At 41.7% G+C, this 23,047-nt stretch overlaps 1 protein-coding gene across 6 annotated transcripts in view; it reads left to right on the top strand.

Annotated features, from left to right (window-relative positions):
- Nucleotides 1-23,047, top strand: part of ERBB4 (erb-b2 receptor tyrosine kinase 4) — a 1,148,078-nt gene that overhangs the window by 949,124 nt on the left and 175,907 nt on the right. For all 6 annotated transcript variants that reach the window (XM_019553894.1, XM_019553891.1, XM_019553890.1 and 3 more), the window contains one exon: nt 342-440. In XM_019553894.1, coding sequence (XP_019409439.1) covers nt 342-440 — 99 coding nt within the window. The remainder of the gene's footprint in view (nt 1-341; nt 441-23,047) is intronic.

Genomic DNA, 23,047 nt, shown 5'->3' with positions numbered 1-23,047 from the left:
AAGTTGTGCCAGGGGACTTGCAATGACCCTGGCCAGTTCCTTTAGAACTCTAGGGTGGAGATCATCCGGGCCAGCTGACTTGAATATGTCCAACCCCTCCAGAAGCTCTGACTGTAATTTAAAAAAAAAGAAGAGTTTGTATCAAGAATGTTCATTTGTACTTGATCTTTTCCATTAGATGGCTTTCTTTGAGTTAAAAAAAAATACTTGTTTGTTTTTAGAGTTTTAATGGTCCTTGTTAATGGCATAATCTAAAAGTTTCAATAACAAAAATAAGTCTCTGTGGATTAAAAAATAATTGACTCCTGTACAATTAATATATATTTTCCTTATCTTTCCAGGGCATTTGGGTCCCTGAAGGAGAAACTGTAAAGATTCCTGTGGCTATTAAGATTCTTAATGAGACTACAGGCCCCAAGGCCAATGTGGAGTTCATGGATGTAAGTAACATGTGCAGCCTCTATGTTTAACATGCTTAACGTGCTAATATAGTAGTGAAAAATATCACACTCTAATATACAGAAATTGTAAAAATATCTTTCCATTTCTTTTAAAATTCTCTAGGTGTAAATACTGAAAGGCCTTTAGGCACCCTGATATTTACTTAATGTTAAAGCACTGTAACCCCAAAAGCATGAAAGATCACACATTTAGACAGCAGCTGAACTGAACTGGTCAAGTTTTGTATACAGCCATCCACACACCAAAACCTCCAATCATGTTAGAAACTTGTCCTTAGCCTTCCTGTTTTAACAAGTCATAAAAAGTAAGGTCCATAACCTCAGCTGGAATATACTGGCCTAGGTGCATTTAAGCTAACAGACCTCAGCAGAGGCACACCAACAGAGTATTTATCCCTAAACATTTGTCATACTGAGATAATTCTACCTTAGTACCCTAGTGAAATCTAATTCCAGGATGGCATCACAGGCTATTGAGGCAAAACCAATGTGCAGTACAGAAAGGGCCAAATTTTCCAGTTTGTCAAAGCTGCTAGCTATAAAATGGCTTGAGACTACAAATAGACAATTCTCTCTTTTTAGAGATTTGTTTTCTGCCAATGGGAAGCTAAGGGAAGAGTCTCCTCTACTATCTGTGCCAGCTACCCCATCCTTTCAGAGGAAGCAGAGGTCAGATCATAAGTGGAAAGGGGCCAGGATGGAACAAAAACTTACTATGTGTCTCTTTTTCTGAAGCCTCCAGTGGCAGAAATTAAAGAAAGCTCCTTATTACTTTAACTTACTTCAGATCCAGATGCTGACGGTTTAGGAGCTGCAATCAGCACTAAGCATAAATGAAGAAAAGGAGAAGAGAGAGTACATTAAAATCTCCTTAAGTAGTCTAACATATTATTATTAAGAGCTTGGGATCAGGCTTTACAAGTTTTATATTCACAGAGACCTTAAGTTCAGTTTTCAGTTCCGTGCTAAGAAAAACCACTACTGACATTGTGAACATGCATGTCGTGGGATGACAATATTTTGACAATCGATACAGGTTTGTACTTTTTTTTTGCAAGCCCTAAATTAAAAAATTTCTCTTGTGAACCTAAAATTACATAGGACTTTGGCATTTTTAAGGTCTGTTCAGTGTGTGTGTAACTTGATTAGCATTAATGAGAGCATAAACCAAAAGGAGACTATACTCCCATTATGTAGTCTACTGTCTCATCTACAGATGAGTAGAAATGTACAATTACAGCTTCAGATATTTCAGACAAATTACCATGCATGAATTTTTAGGCAATCAGACTAAAGCTGTAGAGATTAAGGTTTCTTAACACTGTTCGCAGGGTACTGTACATTCATGCTGATGGCATCAATAACCATGGTGTGCAAACAAAGAAGTGAGCAAAATACCATATTTCCTTGATTCCAAGTCGATGCTCCTCTCCCCCCATTTAACATGGGGGTAAAAGCCCTTTGTCCTGGAATCAAGTACAAGGTGGTGGTGATGGTGGTCTGGGAGGGAGGGGGAGGCAGACTGCTGCTGCAGCTTCAGCTTTAGCCTTGTTCCCAACCCTGGGTTGGGGCCAGAGCTTCAGCTGATGCCGTCCCCTCTGTTGCCTCTGTACCTCCTGCCTCTCTCTTGCACAGCCTAAGGCATCTGCCCTCCCTTCTCCCCCTCTCCCTCTCCCCCAGTCTCCCCCACACAGTGTCTGACAGTCACTGTCCCTCTCAACTTCTCTCACTGCTTACCCTTGCCTCAGAGCCAACAGACTCTGTCCCTTCTCCAGCCCGGGGTATAGAGCCCATCCCCATGGCTTTGGTGCTGGTTCTATGCTGCTGCTATGTATCCTACAAGTGCTGAAGCAAGGGTGACTCCTGCGGAGAGGGGCAGGGGAGAGTGGCAGGCAGGGGGCAGAGACTGCAAGAGGGTGGAGAGGCAGGGGGAAGAAGATGGGGGCAAAGGGCAGGGGGCTCAAGACTACATAGAAAGGCAGAAGCAGTATGGGAGGGAAATGGGATGAGTGAGAGCCCAAGGCTGTGGGGCGGTAGGTGGGGGCAGAGACTGGAGGGAAAGGGGGAGGGGGGAGAGCAAGGGGCAAGCTGCCTCTGTTTGTTTATCCCCCCGCTGACTCCACTCCACCTGCCTCCTGCAGCATCCCGCACTGCCAGCCCCCCTGCTAATGCATTCCCCACGGCAGTGGTGGTGGAGATCAATTTAACATGATCCTCCACTGATTATACTACATGGACAATTGCAACAAATTTATAAATTTTGCATATAGAGAATCTAATTTTGGGGAGGTTGCCTTAAATTCAGGGTTGTCTCAGTTTCAGGAGATATGGTAGGCCAGACTGACTTTTGGTTTGATGAGAACCTGTAGTGGGGAAAGGGGCAAGAAGGATTAACTATTTGCTTCATGCACAAAATAATCGTGATGCTTCAAAAATATTAGTAACTATACATTTTCTTTTAAAGAAGCCCTAATACACAAGCCAGGCACTGAAAGAGGTGTGCAAGGAAGGTGGGTCTATTCAGTGGGAACTGTGCCTCCGTACTCTGTGCCAGAAGTGTGAAATAGGGAACAACTAAACAAATCCAGTAGGTCTTGAAACACTTTAGAAAGAAATGTAAGTAAAGATGATGCACAGAGAGGCAACTTGATTTGTCTGAGTTCATCTAGCATGTCAGTGACAGAGGCAGGAGTAGACACCAATCTCCTGGTTCTGCTCACTGTACCCCATTGCCTTTAGAATATATGGCAATATATATGATAAATTGCTCAGAAATAAGGGATGTCACCTTGATAGCTATAGCTGTAATATGTATCCAAAGCAGTCATATTAATGGTGATTAGGTGCAGTCCCTCTGCAAATTAATGTCTGCCTCTCTCCCCTTCCCCTGCACCCCCAAGCCTGTTTCTTGTTAATGATCACAAGGTGAAGAAAATTACAAGATAAGATTGCTTTTAGTTCTGACAGATAAAAACCCTGGGCCAGGTTGTCAACTGGTGTAAATTACTGAGTTTTAGGTGTAAATTACTCAGTTCCATTGAAGTCAAAAGAGTGATATAGCTTAACTATCAATTTTCCTCCAGTACATATGACTGTTATGGAGGAGCGCGATGGGACGGCTGTATGGTAGTTTTTCCCCAAGCATTTTAAATAATTGCAGATAACTGTTTATGACAGCAGATTCAATTTAATTTTACTGTGTTTCTTTGCCAGGGGTAGTGTTTTTGCATCATTTGTGTTTGAAATAAATAGGAGTCCAATCCTGCACCCGTTCGATTTTTTTTTTAAACTATATTTTTGTAAGAGAAAGTATTGAATATTGTCTACACTTAAAAGTTTACATTTTTTCATTATAGAAGGATAGAAATGATTTTTGTCGATTTATGTTTTTCCGGTTTGATGAAGGGAAATAAGTTACAGCAGTATAATGAAAAACATGTCAGTGCAACTGTACTTGCGCTTTGTCTGGCATAGCTAGGTTCGTTAAAAAAAATGCCCCTAATTGACATTGTTATGCCAGTAAAACTGCATAAAGGCAGTTCAGGCCAAAGTCAAAGCAGTTACATTGTTTTGGAAAGGCAATTTTACAAATTGTCATTTTGACTTAGATAGTTAAAAGCATGTAGGGTCAGATTTTTAAAGGTATTTGGGTGCCTATCCTCCATTTGGAGTGTCAGCAAGGTCATTCTTAAATAAACCTGTTTAATACTTCAACTGAAAATGGGAGCAAGAATTCAGTGGAAGTGAGACCCTTCAATACCTTTCAAAATCTGACCCTTAACCTTCAGGTATCCAGTCCAACTACACATCTTGACATGAATCATTTCCCATGAAGTGATACGTGTTATTGCCTTTTCAAGTGATGAATTAACATGTTTCCATGGCAGTGTATGTAAAATGTAGAAGTCGTTGCAATTTGTATTTTAAATTCAGGTATAAAACTGTATCTTTTAGATCTCTCCACCCCTTTAGTGACCTAGGGAGATATATAGAAATATTCAATATTCAATACAAGACTAAAAAGCAATATGGCCTGTTGGTTCTTCTAAAACTTTTACTGTTGACAGGAGGTAAGCCAGAGGGTGCTTTATGAGTGGTTGAAATTCTGCTAAATGTTGTGCTAAAGGAGAACAAGGCATGGCAATTTGGAAACTGGGCTGTCATTTCAGCACCCTTGAACACCTACTAATGGATCTATAATGACTATAATGACATAATGCATCATGTTAGTACATGGTATGGACAGCCACCTCCTATCCTGTTCCCATCAGGGGATGCTGAATTGAGTGTCATAAAAAAAAAAATGCATCCCTAACTCTGAATATTTTTTCTGAGAAGCACAGCAGGCAGTATTTTTCTTGTTTTCTTTAGTCATCCCTGGCACAGTCTTTTTATGCTTTCTCTCTTACTTTTCTTTCTTATCTTGAACTTATCACTATAATAATACATATGCCCTTTTCATTTCTAAACAAAGCAAGGAAAAGTCCACTCTGAGGACTATTCAAACCCAGGGCACCAATGACAGGGAAAGTCAGCAGCAATTCAGCAGTGGGGAAGGTGTCTGGGTTGGCAGCATGTCAGTGGCAAAGGAGCAACCACAGTCTGCTTTCAGAGCAAGCTGCGTTAATTTGACCTACTACTCCTAAGAGGTTGTTGACCCCTGGTCTAATCGAGACAGTTTTACATTTAGTTTTGTAGGCAATGATGTTTATAAACATTCTCTTCTATGGGGAGTACTATAGTCCGGTGCAGTTCATTTCAGCGTATAATTAGGTTTGCTAAGTAGTCCTGCTTGGAAGACTACATCTGATCCCTCCAGAAGTCTGTTTGAATTGACAGTGTCATGGTTTCTGCTGCTGGTCTGTCTGCAAGCATGTACTGGAGAGAAGTAGTGAACATATCCTGAAGGCCCAGGAGGTATGAGGACCTCTTCAGAGGTGAAATGAAATCTGCTTTCTTCCTCAGAGTTAGCAACAGTAAGGGAGCAGGGTCTTGGTGTAAGAGATCTACTGTGGGAAGGAAGAAAATGTCCCTAGCAGGCAAAATAGAAGTTAGAGCAGGAGCTTATAATTTCCTTGTTGGGCAAATTTCCTTTTCTTCCCCAACCTCAGATTATTTGATGCTATCATGAATTCCTAATGAGCCTTACAGCACTGGTTGATGGTCTTGGTATTAAAGCAGAGAGATACCCCAGTTGTAAGCTAATACATTCCCAAGTCATGCTGCAATTAGAAAGCATAACGAACCATCCATGATGGCAAAAAATATTATACTAACTTGTCACCTTGAAACAGGCAATCAATGAGGGCCTTTCATCTCATCAGAAATAAGCCTGGTGTTTTCTGGAGTTGATCTTATGAGCTGTGATTTTTATCCAGGGTTTTGATCCACTTACAAGTTCAGTCTAACCTCTCTGAATATAAACGTTCCATTATCTGTTAGAAAATAATTAGAGGCTGCAAGCAGAAGTCTGCATACAGAGAGTTCCTTGGGAGTCCCCAAGCTCATTGAGATGAAGACAGTTTGACTGATGGTGGTCAGCTGATATTGGGCCAGAAGCTAATAATAGAAGGCAATACTGCTTAGCTAGGTGAGAAAGTTAACTGGGAAAAATTAAACCGAAGGGTTTGGGATTTATGATTGAAAATAAATTTCCCATTCTCATTTGTTTCCCTGTAAGAGAGCTTCAAAGGGAGTTGGTGTCTTTTATGGTTTTATAATTAAGATCTAGAGGCCTTCTTGACTTCATTCCAACTTCCTGTAGTTCCCTGGCATTTCTTGGAACAGCTTTCAGTCACCAGGAGAATCATAACTGATGCATAAAGATAGTGAATAAACTGACCAGTGATTTAGCAACTTTTGCTTCTAGCAAGCACATGCTAAATACATTAAAACTGCATATGGGAATGTTTGATAAATAGTGATTGAAAAGAAGGTGAAAACATGGCCTGATGTACTAAAACAGTCAGCCAATTTTCTGCTTTTACTGCAAAATGAAAGAGGTTTATTTGTCATAGGAGGTATCTATAATTTCAAAGGAAAACTTCTCTTTTTCTGAAATATATTCCATGAGGGAACACCAAACTTGGATTTGAATCAAATGTTTTAAATGAAATGTTACCCCTTCAAATCAAAATTGAAGTAAATTGAAGCCAAATCAGGAATGAGAACAACTCTGCCATCTCAATGCTTACCCCGTGCCTGGATACAGTTGGAGAATGGATGTGGGTGAACCAACTGAAACTGAATCTACACAAGACAGAGGTGATGGTGCTGGCAGACTTCATGACTTCTGGGGAGGAGAGGGTGGGTAGGAACACTTACTTTTGATGGGATTCAGCATCCCATAATTACTAAGGCTCACAGACTTGGGGTGCTTCTGAACCCTTTGCTGCACCAGGATTCCCCGGATGCAGCAGCAGCTAGGAGTGCCTTAACCAAATTCATCTGATGAGAAGGCTGTGACCCTTTCTTTCAGATTTGGTTCCAGTCACTATTACCCTTATTTTTGTAACCTCATGGCTAGTCTATTGCAGTGGGGCTGCTCTTGAAGACCACCCTCAAGCTGCTGCTGTTGCAGAACACTGCGGCTTATCTTCTGATTAGAGTTGGCCTCAGGGAGCACATTACTCCAGTCCAAATTCTTCACTGGCTTCCAGAAGTTTTGTAGGTGCAATTCATGGTGCTGGTTTTGACCTGTAAAGCCCTAAATAGGCTTGGCCCTACATATCTAAGGGACTTGCCTCCTACCCTAGTTTCCACCATGATCCTTAAATTCACTTGAGGAAAATCTCCTGCAAATTCTGTGTGTGCGCTGAGTTTTTTTCTGCAAAAATATGAGAGGTCATTCTCAGTAACTTCTCAGATTTGAAATGCCCTTGCCTATCAGAGCCTGAGTCTGGACATCTTCCAGAAACATTGTAAGACCTTTTTTATTTGGGCTCATTTTTAGTAGGCAGGGCTAAGTTCTAGGGCAATGTTTGGCAAATTGAGGAGTTAGCTGATTACTTTTTTATTTTAACATGGTTTTTATAATTGATCTCATTAAGTAATTAAAGCTCATTGAACAAGCTTTAGTAAAAGTGCCTTCACTGCCATTTTGAAATGCAGGGACACTGAATACATGTGACCTCATGGGTACTTTAATTAGAGCAACTCTTAGATTCTCTAATTAACCAACCCCCTCTCCCCTGGAGCACATGTATAGGCGCCCTATATGTTCAAGTTAGAAACCTGCTTTGACTGTCCCTGACCTGCACAGCTGTGACTTGCCACTAGAGGGCTTATGAGCCAGGACAGGTTTCTATCCATGTACTAGGTGGAGGTGGGTTGGAGAGCCGGGTTGGTGGATATGGGAGCATGAGGCTGAAAGGGGGAGAATTTAAATAGTGGGGACTAGGTACTGAAAGGGGTGGTGACGAGGCGATAAATGAGAATGGTGGCCAGAGGCTAGGTGGTGAAATGAAGGACATCAGTCACTGAAGCCACTAAAGGATAAAATAATGAGAAAACATGGATTTATGAAGAAATAAAGAGTAAGTAAATTAAAGAAAGCCTCATGTTTTAATAAATTGGGGTTTGGATTGGGATTGCATACCCCAGCTCACCAAGACACTGCCTCCACCCTGGGAGGGAAGCCTTAGGTCAGTGGGACCCTAATCTGGCTTCCTGTCTTGCTCCGCACTCCACTTCCTTTGCTCTCCCTTCCAGACTGGTCTGTGTCCCTGTGTTCAACCAGGTCACACCCCCATGGGTGGCAGGGGGAGTTGACTTGATATCAATACTGCCCCTGGGCAGTAGAGTTCAGGGGATGAAAAGTTTGTCCATTCAGAATAGGAAGGTGGTGAGAGGGGACACTGCATCCTGGGACACTGGCAGACTGAAACGTAGATGGCTTATCAGGGGAAGCATTGTAACACTACTTTGCAGCATGGATAGCTGTCACCCACACATTCAGCTAATATTTTTGCTGCTTAGAAAACACATAGTTAAATATTGCACCCCAAGTTAGGGGGCAACTTCATGAGTTGATGAGGAAGTATCACTTAGCAATGCTAAGTTATTAGGAATGGTAAAAATAACGCACACTTGATTTGCTTTTGTTAGCCCCTTCTTTGCCTTCCTAGATTACATGTACTATAACTATAACCACTTTGAAAAGGAACCTGTTTGCCTGTCACTTCCAGGCACAGAAACTCACTGTGACTGCAATTACAATTTCCAACTTGCCCAGGGATGCCAGAAAACAAGCTGTCCTTGAGAGCTATACATGCCATGCACAAGCCCCCTAGAGTGCTCAGTCTCTACAGAAGCTGGAAATCTGATCACTAGTGAAGGTTAACTGCTTTTATACATTTGAAGGTAACTGTTTCGAGGCCATGTTCGCTTTTCTTTCTATCTTAACTGGTAATTTTCTCTTTAAATATTTACTTACCCCAGTAATCTTTTCTTCCACAGCATCATTTCTGTAAAGTTACTGATGAACTAGAATGCTTATTTGCACACAAAGGATAGGATGTAAACCCAGAGCAAGCCACCCTGCTTAGATGTAATCCTGCTGGCAGAATTGTCTAATTGAAAAATGAGAGAGAGTTTGCCCATTACTGCATTACTGATGATGACAGTCAGAAAAATATCAAAGACTTTTGCTATTGACTTCCATGGTGCTGTGATTTTACCCCAAAATGTATCATTTTGACAAGACTTTACTAGTTTTTAAGGGAGTGCCACAAACGGCTGTGTTTCAAGTATTCAGTCTAGTCCTTCTTTCCATGCGCCCCTTGTTGATTGCAGTGGCATTGCCAGTAATTGTTATTTATAGTTTGTTTTATATTAGTGTCTAGAGGCCCTGACTAGGACTGGGAGGAATATTTTGCGCAAATAGTTTATTCATCAAAAATACATTTTCAGGTCAACTGCAACTATTTGCAAATTTGGGTCAAATTCAGCCAACAGTTTCAGTCAAAATATAATTGGGAATGAATACATTTCTTTTAAATGTATCTTAAGTTTCTCAAAAAGGAGAAAAAACCTACTTGCTTTTATTTTTATGTTTTTATTTCTTTTGCTTTGAAAAGAACTGAAAGACTTGACCAAAAACTTTTTTAAAATACTTGTTCAAGTCAGCCACCAGGTCAAAAATCTATTTATGTAGATTTTATCCTGTAGGCTGTATCCATATGAGTAGAAATATGTGTTTCCCTGGGGACAAGTAGCAGCAGCACTCCTTGTGTCACTGCTACTTGTCCCCAGGAATACCCATGCCACATGCACTCTGGCATGCAGCAGGTTACCCTGGGTGGCATACGGGAGGCTGGGACCAGCAACTCAGCTGGCCCCAGCAGCCTTACCTGGAGTCCTGGGGGTCTCTGTATATAGCCTTACCTGGAGTCCTGGGGACCAGAGTATAACTGGGTGGCCAGGCTCTGGTTCTGGGTGACCAACTGCCACCACATAGTTTCATAGTTTCTAGGGTCAGAAGGGACCTGAGTAGATCATCTAGTCCGACCCCCTGCTATGGCAGGAAAGAGTACTGGGGTCAAACGACCCTGGTAAGGTGTATATCTAGCCTTCTCTTAAAGACCTCCAGGGTAGGAGCCAGCACCACTTCTCTTGGAAGTTGGTTCCAGATCCTAGCCGCCCTGACCATGAAGTAGCGCCTCCTGATATCTAGCCTAAATCTATCCTCTGCCAGCTTGTGACCGTTATTTCTAAGTCCTGGTAGTGCTTGGGGGAACACGGACTCCCCCAATGCCTGTCAGTCCCCTCTGACTACTTTGTAACAGGCCACTAGATCCCCCCTCAGCCTTCACTTGTGGAGGCTGAACAGGTTCAGGTCCCGTAGCCTCTCCTCATAGGGCCTGCCCTACTGCCTCTGATCTGCTCTGCTTTTTTTTCATGGGAAGGGTGACCCCAGGATCTCTCAGGGTCACAGTAACCACCTGCACTGCAAAGTAGCAGCATGGGGAATGCCTGCATGTATGGTGTGTGGAACCACAGATGGGTCTGTGGCACCACATACTTAACATCCACGCTCCTCTGGACACAGCCATAAATTTCAAGAAACCCACTGACCTGGGAGCAATACAAACTTACAGTGAGTGTATTTGTATGAGATAGTTACTGCAGAGCTGACTAATTAGCTCTGCAGTAAAGCCTCAGCATCTGCACATGCACTCCTATTAGGGCACAGTAAACTAATAATAAATGCTGCCATAGGCCAGTACTTGTAAACACAAGTATTGTCCTTCAGTGGTATTATTTAATACACCACAACACACTTGTACATGCTGAGAGGGCTGACTGGGGCATGAGGGTGCTTCAATGAGGGGGCTGCCTGCCAGCTAGGCCTGCACTGAAGCACCCTCATGCCTCAGCCAGCCCTCTGCAGTACATTGAGCTGGGTCAGAGCAGCCTTAATATGCTGTGGTCCTGGGCACACATGTAAATGTGGTGCCCAGAAGCAATAAACTGTAGCGCAAACTGCAGTCTTGTGTGAGTAGAAATATCCTACTAGAAACTGAGAAGCCTCACTTCTAGAGCAATGGAAAAATGTTATTTCCATGGTGGATTTCTCTTTCCTCATGCCAAATCCATTATTAGGTAAGATTACGACCATCTTAGTACTCAGTGTTCTGCTGAAAACCCTTGCTAACTGTAGCGAAGAGGGGCAACCAAAAAGTTCTGAGCCACAGTTTTCCCACAGTTTTCTAGTTTTTTGCAGATGGGTCCAAGTATGAGGTGTGACCTCATCAACAATAATAAAGACCTCTACAGGAATTCTAAGACTATGAGATTTGGGACTGGAAATTAAGTCTGATGTTGACTTTAGCAAGCTCTACCCTTTCATCTGCAAACTGATGAGCCTTATAGGCTAAATACAAATAGTAAAAAAAACCTGAGGGTGAGTTGATTTAGTCTTTGCAGGTTCGTCTAAACTGTGTAGATTAAACTGAGAAACAAGTGAACAGACATGCACTTTTGATTCAGGAAATGCAGCCACATGCCTGCAGTGACTCAAGCCAGAAGCTGGGCGGGGGCACACTCAAGCACGCCTTCCAGCCTGCCAGTGCCAAAGGGAACGGATTGAAGCTCCAAGGCTTTTCCCCTTTTCATGCTGGAGCAGAGGGCCATGGCCAAGCCCCAGCCCAGGTCTAGAGGGTGGAGGTGGGGGTTTACATCCCTTCATTGGTCCACACAGAACCCCAGCCAGGGTCTGCCTAGTCAGGGGGAAGTGCCTGCCAGGCTTCTTTTCCTCCTGCCCTCCCTCCCAGGCCCGCTCGACACTTGAGCAGGGTGGTGGGAAGACAGCACCCCCTACCAGGATGAGGAGGGGGTGGATGGGTTAAAAGGTGGTGACACTGAATTCATAAAAGCTTGAACAAGAACACTACTTTCTCTGAAGTGAACATGTATTGAACACAAACAATTTGCATCCTCAAGCACACAACAAAAACCAACCAACAATTTTCCCCTAAGCTAAGATACAGCCCAGTGAAATACAGTGAGAGCCCATATAACTTAGTCTAACTTAAAATATAAACCAAGGAGACAAGAGAAAGCCTTGCATAAGTTTTATGTAATTCTGAAGACAAAGTGTCTCCTTATAACCAGGTATTAGAGAACCCACAAGCCTCATCTCTACTTTGGTTTTTATAGGTGCACTTGCACGCATTCTTTCTCGTGGGTGCATTATTATGCTTGTCACCGATAGCACCTTTGGCAGGACTCTCATGCATTCAGTGTCTTTTGCATCTTCTTAGGTAGTCTCCCACCTTTACAGGTGCTGCTTTATAATGTAAATGCAGTTCTCTGCTTTCTTTGGTCATACCAGCCCAAACAGTCTGGGACCCTGTTCTATTTCCTTATCTCTGTCTCCAGCACATACATGTGATGATTATGCCAGGTCTTTGCCAACACCTCCCACATCTCAGTCTGGTCCTGCAGGGCTTGGCCCTGTGCTCACAGGTGGCAAGGGATGAGTCTTTCCAGCTCCAGTTCTCCAGCCTCTTCCCCCTGCTCCATGGCCTAGGGGAGCTGAGGGGAATTATGCCCCTTCCCCTTATTAACTGCTAGCTTCAGTCTCTGCCAAAGATGGGAGGGTGTAGAGTCTGCTGGTCTTCCACCAGACACCTGCCAAGCAGACCCTAGCTGGGGTCCTAGCCAGTGGGAGGAGCCTGCCTGCCCACCCCCCCCTCCGCTCTAGCAAACTGCTCCCCCGCCCCTGACAAACCCAGCTGTGGTCCCCAGCCAGGTTTTCCACCCCACCCCTTTGTCAGCCAGCCCTCACCACTCTGGCCAGGGAGCAGAGAGGAAGGACCAACCCTATTCTCTGGAGCAGTCAGCACAACCCAGCCCAGTGCTGCAACTATCCTGGGATGCTGGGGAACTGATTTAACTTGAACCAGGAAGGGGTCTGGTGGAGAAGTTTCATAAACTGGTTTTACCCAGATCAGTGAAGTCTGATACTACAGTCAACCAGGTTTATTTTAAACCAGTTTCAGCCATTTTGAAACTGGTTTATATGCACTGAGTTTCTCTTCTGTTAAAGATTTAAACCAGTTACTGATCATTTACACTGGTTTATGTGTCACTTCTGTCCCTAGCCATAGAGCATTCTGTAGCACACAAAAGGAGACTTTTCTCTGATTACAGAAAGAAGAAAATGTGTATAGTAGGCCAGCTTACTGCTGCTGCAGCAGGTGACAACTGCTAGGCTTGCAGTTAAACAAATACAAAACAAAGCAGTTATATGTTGGCTTTATCCAGCAAATATATATGATTTGGAGAACTAGATTTTTTCCCAGGTTTTTATCTTACACATTCAAAGTAAAATGCAGGAATAATACATGCCTCCTTCCCCAAACTAATACAACTGAAGGTACAATTATTGAATTGCTTTACATGTTACTTATGTGGAGAAGTTGACAAAGAACACTGAACTCTAAAGCAGACTTCAGCACTAAGAGCTGGGCAATTAGTGCCAATATATTACAATAAGAAATTGAAAGCATATATTTAAGAACTTCGTATTATTTAGGAATGTTCTCTGTATGCCTCCAACCCACATTAGCAATACAAAGTAGACATTATGACGATTCAATTTGTAAAAGACAATATATGTATTAGATTGCTGCTGCAGTGATAGTAAATGAAGGTTTTATGGGATCCATGTTAGTAATACAAGGTATTATTTTCATTGACTTTTAATGTAATGCATTCCAATCAAGCCACTGTTCGTTCAAGGTTAACAGATAGCCCATTAGCCATCACTATTTGATGACAAGTCTGAAGAAGAAATGTCTTGATATTTAAATAAATAAAATAGGCTGTAGGAATATATGTACATGCTAGCTAAGCAATTTTGAAGTATGGTCCTTTGTGAGTTCATTGCCCCTTTGGTGATGAGTTATTACATTACAGGTTTTTCATGATAACAGGCCATATATGAGTACTAGAAGATACCTCAACTTAAAATCAGCAACAATGAATAAAGAAATCAGGGACAAAGAGCCCTGAAGAGTTGCTGTCTTTATATTTGTCATACTTGCTTTTATGCTGCTAACGTTCCAAGTATTTCAAGGGAGTCAACATTAGGTTAAGGAAGGACAAAGGGATTATTGTAGTGAAAAAATCTAGGGCAGTTTGTAAGAAGTATGAATATTGGTTCTGTATCACATTATTTGTAGAAATTGCAACACCAGCAAAATATAGAGGCTCAGCCTGATTTTGGTGAAATACCACTGTTGCAGGTATATCCTTCTTTTGATCTTTTTTCTTCCAAGAAACCACAATTTGGCATGCGTCTTTCCTAACACCCTATGTAAAAAAGAATAGATGGAATTTTTTTAAATTACCTGCCCAATGTCCAATGAAAGATGAAAAGTTCTTTGTCATGCTGATTTCTAAGTAGCTCTGATGTTCTGATAATTTATAAATGAAGCAAAGAATTATTATCTGCTCATATTAATATTCTGTGTTTGTCTTACGAGAATAAGCAGAAGACTGGACTGTTGACTGTCACGTTGTTGTAAGAAATCTTGGGAAATCTGATACATGAGTGAATCAGTTGTAATACTCTACTGATGTCTATATAGACTTTAGTAGACTTATGAGAAAACACAGCCCTAGAGTTAAAGTCATAATCTGGCTGGGAATTCTTAGGTCGCTAGCTGCAGATTTTGCTTGCTATATCCTGCACTGATAATACAGTAAATAGAAGCTTTACATTGATTCAGTGAAAGCAGGGGCATGTTCCAAAACAGCATGTTATTCTGCAGGGCTGATGTTCTGTGTGTACATTGTGACTGTTCGCAATTTTTAACACCTAGAGGGCCCAAGTAAAATAAAAAATCCTTGTAATAACATATATAGCATGTGACTGCCTCTTCCTTGAATAGGCAGAAGGATAAATCTACATCTTAATCTAAATAGGCAAAACAGATAAATACAGGGACTAATCCTATGTATGATTCTGCTAGAAAGAGGAAGCTGGTATTAAAACCAGTTTCAAATTAAGTTCCTTAGCCAACAGACTCTCTTTTTTTACTGTATTAACTCCAGAACAATCTACTAGTTTAGATTACTAAATGCCATTGACAAAGCCTCAGCAGATATGAAGCTTTGAAACTAAATTCATAGAATATTACTTGTGGGATAACCAAATTCACTCATCTACTTGATAATATAAATGGGTATTAATAGTTCTAATCAGAGAAAAATCAAAGGGAAAAGGACAATTCTTCATTGGATATCTATTAATTACTATTTATAAAAGAATTCATATTTTATAAAACCTGAGCCATTAGATGATGGTTATTTTCCCTTGATATAAACCCAGGGGTTTTAAAATGTATTTTTTTTTAGTTTTGAGTACTAAAATCATTTGAACATATTTTCCCTTCATAAAAATGGAGATTTTTATATCTTGTTACACGCTAATATTGGTTTCAGAATGCAGTTCTCTGCTTTCTTTTTGCCACGTACAGTTCTTGCCTCCAAAGGTTGGTATTTTGAATAAATTGGTAGACATTTCATATAACACACAACATCTGTATGGCAACAGAGGATTCTTATCTGAAGCTGGATCCTAAGGGATTTTTCTTTAGTGCAGAAATACCACATTTTAATTGGATTGACAAACATACCTTTATTTTATAAACCAGCATTAAGTAACAGCAAACTATATCAGGACTCAGTGATATCTTAACTCTTCGCATTATGAGTGTGATGAAACTCTTTAAGTTTAAAAAAAAAAAGTAATTACTTAGATGGCAGAGATGTGAAAGCAAATTGCTTCTGATAAGAATGATATTAGTATTGAATAGCAGCTTCCAGGGTGCTCATTAATCAGTTCACACAGTTAAATCCTGTGATATGGAACAATATTGATGCATTGCTGTGAAACAGCTGAGGTGCAGTGAAACAACTGTTTATCTGTTTGAAACCTGAGACTTCAGCAAATGAGGTCTGCTTTTAATCAGCACTAGCAAAAGGAAGCTCGCCATGCTTTAATATTGAGTGACAATAACGTGAGCACGGGGGCAAACCTCAATCCAAATACACTGGAAATATTCCCTGATATTGATGACACATCTTGTGGTCAAATTATACCCTCTTTTTTAGTTCAATGCACATGTGTATGTAATGGCAGAATTTGCCCTAGATATATTTTTCCTACAGCAATTCAAACTCAAGCTGTTATTTTAAATGAAGCAAGGTTGGAAAGGTCAGTGCTTGGATGAAGACATCTAAAGAAAATACATGTACTTCAGGAAATGGTATTAGCAGTAAAGATGAGTGGAGATTTTTCAACAAGATGTTTTCCTATTGAATGGCATTGCTTTAAAAAATCTGAAACAGTTTGTGGGAAAGTGCCAGCTTTCAATTAATTTCTTGACCCAGGAAAAAAAAAATTGGGGGAAAAAATTTACAATGTTGAAATATATTCTTTTGATGGTTTCTAAATGATGTGGTGCTTTCCCACATTAGTACTTTTTCATCATATGCTATTTAAAAAAATGTTCAAAATCTAAACGAAAGGTTTTGAAATCATCAAAAAAATGTCAGTGGCCGAGTGTGGCAGGGCACTGTTGGTGCCTGCCACTTTAAGGGCAGTCAGGCAGCTACCACGTGCCTCATGGCGGCAGCCATTTTGGGAGCCGACTACAAAGAGGCTGCAGTTTGCTGCTGCCAGGGCAGGCAGAAACATTGCCTAGCTGAGCTGTAGCAGAAACAACTCAGGAGGTAAGGGCAAGAGCTGATGGGGATGGCTAGGAGGCTCCTGGTCCTGGGCGTGACATAAAACTGCATCCTGCCAGGAGTGGGTGGCCTGATGGGCACCCAGAAAAGTGCCAGGCCAGTTACCACCCTGGTGAAAGGTGGGTCAGAGCACCTTAATAACTCCAGCTCTCACATCCCTGGTAGGTGAGATTGAGCAAGGGGAGCCCAGGCTTACCAATGAGCACTGAGGCAAGGCCCAGGTTGGTGGAGGGACCTGTGGTGGTGCTAAGACTCTGTGATGGAGGTCTGAGGCTGAATGTACAAGCCAGTGTGAAGCTCCAGGAGGGTGGGGTCCTGAGCCTTTGGGAGCTATTAAGGAAGCTCCTGGGGCCAAGGATAAGGGGATTGCTCGGGGGGGGGCTTGAGGACAGGGCTCGAAGCCCTGATCCCAGAGGAAGGGGTTGGAGCCCCGAGAGTGAGGACAGGGTTAGAACCCTGAGAGTGCGTGTGGGCTGGGAGCCCAGTGTGCGGGACCGGGGCCCAGTGTATGTTGCTTTGTGTGTGTGTACAGAGTAAACCCAGTATGAGGGCATTGGGACCGTGAGCTGTAGTGGGGATTGAGAGTCTCTTTAAGACTCTGGATCTCGGATTCCACTGCTAGCTAGCTGGAGAGCACACCTGTGAGGTTTGGGCTGCAGTGTAGGGGAGGAATGGAGCTGCAGATAGCACCTCCTGGCATTGGGGTGGAAAAATGGGCAGCTTACCGCCAGTGTAATATCTTAATTATTTTCCAACAAGGCATTGCAGGTGAGAGAGGTGGGCAATTAGCCCAGAAATAGGTGGACGGGCTAGCGTCTGACCGACCCCGGGAAGGCCCACTTTCTACACCCAGGAACAACTTTTATTTTAGTTTGTTTGTTCATAGCATTTTTGTTGATTTCTTAAAATGTTGTTCCTCCCTATTTGGGATGGCAAAATTGTTCAAAATCTTGAATATTTTATTGGGATGGGAAAACAGCTCCCAATACTGGCAGTGGATGCTACTGTTCTCTGTGAGTCCAAATGCTCCTGTACGGAGTTAGAGGGAAGTGTACTCTTCCCAATGCCATTTTACTGATAGAAAAGAAATGAATACAAATCTGGATCAATTCAGGTTTTTAATGTTTCCCTCACCACTTTTTGTAACATGTGTGATAGTGTTAAAACTGAGGGCTTGGTCAAATTCCACATTGTCTAATCAAACACTGCTCTATATAATACTTCTTGTAATATACATTCTTATATTGTCCAGAGGTATTGCTGATAGTAGTTTCAGTTAGGGTGGAAATAGATATGACCTGGCATCTCATTTGTGTCTCCATAAAGATTTTTATGGTGCATGAATGCTGAGCAAATAGATGTCAGCACCCTTTGTTGCACCATGTAACGGGAAAGTCAGTGATACAAGAAAAGGTGGAAATGGGTGCTGCCACTTTTTTTGTGGTAGACATCTTTTTCCTCTGCTGTGAATTGTGAAGGAGTGGGTCTGGTCAGCAGAGAAAACCTCTGCTTTCCCTGCTCAGTCAGACCCATTCCCAGTGATTATCGGGGACAGGCCTGGGTGAGTGGGAAAAGGAGGGAGATCACTTCACACTTTGTCCTGCACCATCAAGGGCAGGACAAGGGGTGATGTGTTCCACCCAGTGAAGCAGATCAGCTGTGCTGCAACACACTACAGCACAGTTGATCCACTTCATTTGTCAATGTTTATTTCTAGACTTAGAGCTTGCTTCACTTCAGTGGGGGCAAAGTGGCTCAGGGAATGGATCTTATTTTGTAAGGATACATTTAGATGAGCAGTCTATATAAATGCCAGATCTGTGGAATCTTTATAGTAATGTGGGAAATACTTTGTAAATGTGCTGGGATTAGTGGTTCTTTATGAAGAAGAATGAAGGTATAATCCCAGCAATTATTTTGCCCTATTTATAGTATCATCATTTCAAAAATACATTAAAATAAGTATATATTCCCTTGCAATATTTGGTTTATTTAGACAGCACAGTCCTATTCAGTCATGTTTTCAGTCTTCATGAAGTCAGGACTTTTCCTTTTGAGATAATCTCTCTAGATGTTCATGGCAATAGTAAAATAAAATGATTTTTTAAAATGCGATTAAGGCTTTTGCAGTGGTAAATCAGTCATTAATATCAGCCAGTTATCAGATCCTGGTTCTGTTGTCCTCCCTACCAGTGATCCAGTTTATACATTCCTGAATATGATTGTACACCATTGGACCAGATATGACATTTAATGTTTTGGATATTATTGAGGCCAACAGTTGAACAGGATTCAAAAAGGATCAGCTGGTTGGAATTGAGTTACACCAAACTAGAGTTGTACATTGGCATACATTCCTTTTTGCACACTGGTTATCAGTTATACCAATATAAAGTACATATGTTGTTTCCAGGGCTCCTGCTGATATCATAAGGATATAAGTGCATAAGGTTTCCACAATCAAAATCAGGGCCCGTGGCTTAGATGTTGTTTAAGCAGAAAAGGAAAACCAGTCCCTGTTCCCCAAAATCTTAAATCTATGTAGGTAAGAAAGACTAAGGGTAAAAGAAAAGAGTTCAATGTATGAGCAGACTGATGGTTGCGAACAGCAAGTGCCATGATTGAGGACAAGTAGGTGAAGAGGGGGGTGATATGGATATGGATATGTATGTTTTTCCCATTCCACTACCTTCCTCTTAAATAACCTTATTGAAAAAGTGTGTGTATGTGTGTATGTATTTTTTATATACAGTGCATATATAAACACACCCACACAGTTTTTCAATGAAGTTATTTGAGAGGAAAATAGCGGAATAGGAGAAAATAAAGAATGTGAGCAGATGTTGATGAAAAGGTTAAGGGAAAGAAAAAAGTTCCTAGGTGTTGATAATATAACAGATTATCTTTAATGTATATATTTAAACTTGTCCATATCCCTTTAAATTGCTCATGGAGGTAAAAAAAAGTTTAAGTTCTATGATTATAAGAACTTTATAAGTAACTACATTTCTGAAAGGGATTTGTAGCTAAATATGGAGATGTTTACAACTGTTTTTGTTCTGCTTATATAACGGTGAAAATTATAACTTTTTAATAAGATGCAATATTGAAAGGGGTTTTTTTGCCATTAGCAGTAAAAATAATGCAATTTATCTCTACTTAGATTCTGAAAATAGTGGTATATTTCTAGGACCCCTAGCACCTGTTACTGTTAGGATGTGATTAACTTGATGAATCTGATCACATCCACACAATCAATAGCATAATAAAACAGAATAAGCACAAAGTATTTAATGTAATGATGTGTAATAACTTTGTAGCTGTTTCCCATTGTGCCTTAATGCACCAGCAATATTGCATTATTGGGACCTGATCCCACAATCACATCACCTGCTATGCATCTACGGCATGTCAGGAGGCAAGATTTTGGGATCATGAATCAGATCCCAGCATGCCTTTCTTTGTCAGCAGTGTAAGGTGACCATACTTCCCAAGTCTCCAAATAGGACACTGTTTCCCCTGGCACAGCTCTCTCTCTCTCTCTCTTGCTGCCCCTCCCCTCCCCACAGCATGTTCAGGAGTCTCCAAACTGTAATCACAGCTGAGCACATTGGGGGAGAGAGTAGGGGTTGCTGAACACTGGAGAGTAGGGGGTGTGTGTGTGTGTCTGTATCTGTATGGGACAGTCCCATTTTAAACACCTGTCCCAGGCAGAATAAAAACCTTCATTTGATCAGACAAACAGGATGCCCGGGGCAGCTGTTTAAAGTTGGACTTTTCCAGCAAAAACAGGACCTATGATTACCCTACATATTTCATAAGCTGAAAGTAAACCATTTGCTATAAAGACTGAAATTGTTTTATAGCTCTGCAGACTATTTTTGACTTTACCGTAAAGATAACCCCAGAAATTCTGAAAAAAAATTTCTAAAAAGTGAAACCCAAAGGGCTAAAGTGGAAATGGAGCTTAGGCTGGCAGCAAAAGTTAAGGATAACAAAAAGTCATTCTTTAAGTACATAGGAAGCAAAAAGAAAGTGCAGGGTAACATAGGGACCCTTCAAGATGGGCTAGGGCAACTGGTAACAGATAGGATGGCCAAAGCGGAGCTTCTAACTGATTTCTTTGCATCTGTGTTCCTAGACATGGATACAAGCATGCATCCCAATGGGACTTTAGGTAAGCTTGAGATACATACCAACCAACTGTTAACGCTGACCTAGTAAAGGGGCACTTGGAGGGGTTGGATGTATTTAAGTCAACAGGCCCTGATGATCTTCATCCTAGGGTACTTAGGAAATTAGCTGGAGTCATAGCGGAACCACTAGCACATCTCTTTGAGCACTTGTGGTACTCAGGACAGGTCCCAGAGGACTGAAAAAGGGCCAACATGGTCCCTCTTTTCAAGAAGAGGAGGAAGGAGGAACCAGGTAACTATAGCCCGGTTAGCCTCACCTCTATCCTTGGCAAAACCTTTGAGAAAATTGTTAAGCATCACATTTGTGGGGGACCAGCAGGTAAAATAATGCTAAGGGGCAACCAGCATAGGTTCATAGCAGGCAGAGTCTACCTGATTAACCTGGTTTGTTTTTACAACCAGGTCACAAAATGCTTGGATGAAGGAATAGAGGTAGATGTTATTTACTTAGATTTTAAAAGGCCTTTGACATAGTGTCACACCCAGTTCTTATAAATAAATGAAACAGTTGCAATGTAGATTATTACACAGTCCGGTGGGTGGAAAATTGGCTTCTGGGACACACCCAGAGAGTAGTGGTGGATGAGTCGGTTTCTACCAGGAGAAATGTGGGCAGCGGAGTCCCCCAAAGCTCGGTCCTGGGATTGGTACTGTTCAATATCTTCATTAGTGACCTGGATGACAGAGTAGTAAGCACCCTGTCCAAGTTTGCAGATTACACAAAACTGTGGGGGGAGGTAACAAACTAGAGGGCAGGAAGCAAATCCAGGCAGATTTGGACAGACTAGGGAAGTGGGTGGAACAGAATAGGATGCAGTTTAACAAGGATAAGTGTCATGTGTTGCTCATGGAGAGGAAGAATCATCAACACACCTATAGCCTGGGAGATCTAATCTAAGTAGCACAACTGTGGAAAGGGATCTCTGAGTCACAGTTGACTTTGAAATGAACATGAGTCACCAGTGTGATGAAGTAATAAGTAAAGCTAACCGCACTTTCTTGGATAAGTAGGTGCATCACAAACAGGTCTAGGGAGGTGATAGTTCCCCTCTATGTGGCATTGGTCAGGCTGCAGCTGGAGTACTGTGTCTAATTTTGGGCACCACACTTCAAGATGGATGTAGATAACCTGGAAAGGGTTCAGAGGACTGCCACCCAGCTGTTTAAAGGCCTGCAGGAAAAACCCTACGAGGACCGATAGAGGGACCTGAATCTCTTCAGCCTCTGCAAGAGAAGGCTAAGTTGTGATCTTCTAGCCATCTACAAACTCATCAGGGGGACAGCAGGAAATAGGGGATACAATGTTTACCAGGGCACCCATCAGGGTAACTAGAAACAATGGCCACAGACTGAAGAAGAACAAATTCAGATTGGGCATCAGGAAAATATTCTTTACAGTGAGGGTTGTCAAAATATGGAATATGCTTCCAAGGGAGGTGGTGTTGTCCCCTTCCTCAGAGATATTTAAAAGGAGATTGGACAAACACTCTTTGGAAATTGGACAAACACTCTTTCCTGCCCAGGGCAGAGGGCCAGACTCAATGATCTAATAGGTCCCTTCCGACCCTAACATCTATGAAATCTATGAAACCCAGAAACTTGCATAGATCTGGCTGCAGCATAACTGCAGTTCATATTTCATCCTGCTGCATCATTGGGAGGTTTGAAATTGAACTTAAACCTTCTTATATTTGTTCAACATTATTAAAAGAGTTGATTGTTTCTGTGTTTTGCCATTAGGGTCATACTCATAAGTGTTTTGTGCTATTATTTAGCATCACTTAATGCATCTAACAGTATGTAATTTTTTTATTTGGACATTAAAACACCTATACTTTGTCTATAGGGGTATTAGTAGTTTGAAATCTACTCTTGCTAGCTCTTCTCTGGAGTGACTTTGGCCATAAATCTTTGTTTACAGTTTTGCTATTTGTGGGAGGTTCTGAGCTTGTGTGCCTTGGCATAAAAGGGTAGAAAGTAAAATCCACACAGCACACAGATAATCACAGAAGTGAATGTTTCTGGAACTAATCCACAGTTTGTGGGCCACTCTGCCCTGTCTGCCAGACATATTCTTGAGGGATCACTTTGATATTTAGCCTAAAGTGGACAAAAAATAACCTGTTTCAG

Source organism: Crocodylus porosus, unplaced genomic scaffold (genome assembly GCF_001723895.1).
Source record: "Crocodylus porosus isolate Cpor-Errol unplaced genomic scaffold, CroPor_comp1, whole genome shotgun sequence".
Taxonomy (NCBI): Eukaryota; Metazoa; Chordata; order Crocodylia; family Crocodylidae; genus Crocodylus; species Crocodylus porosus.
Note: the sequence above shows the minus strand (reverse complement) of the source record. Positions and strands in the feature narration are given on the sequence as shown.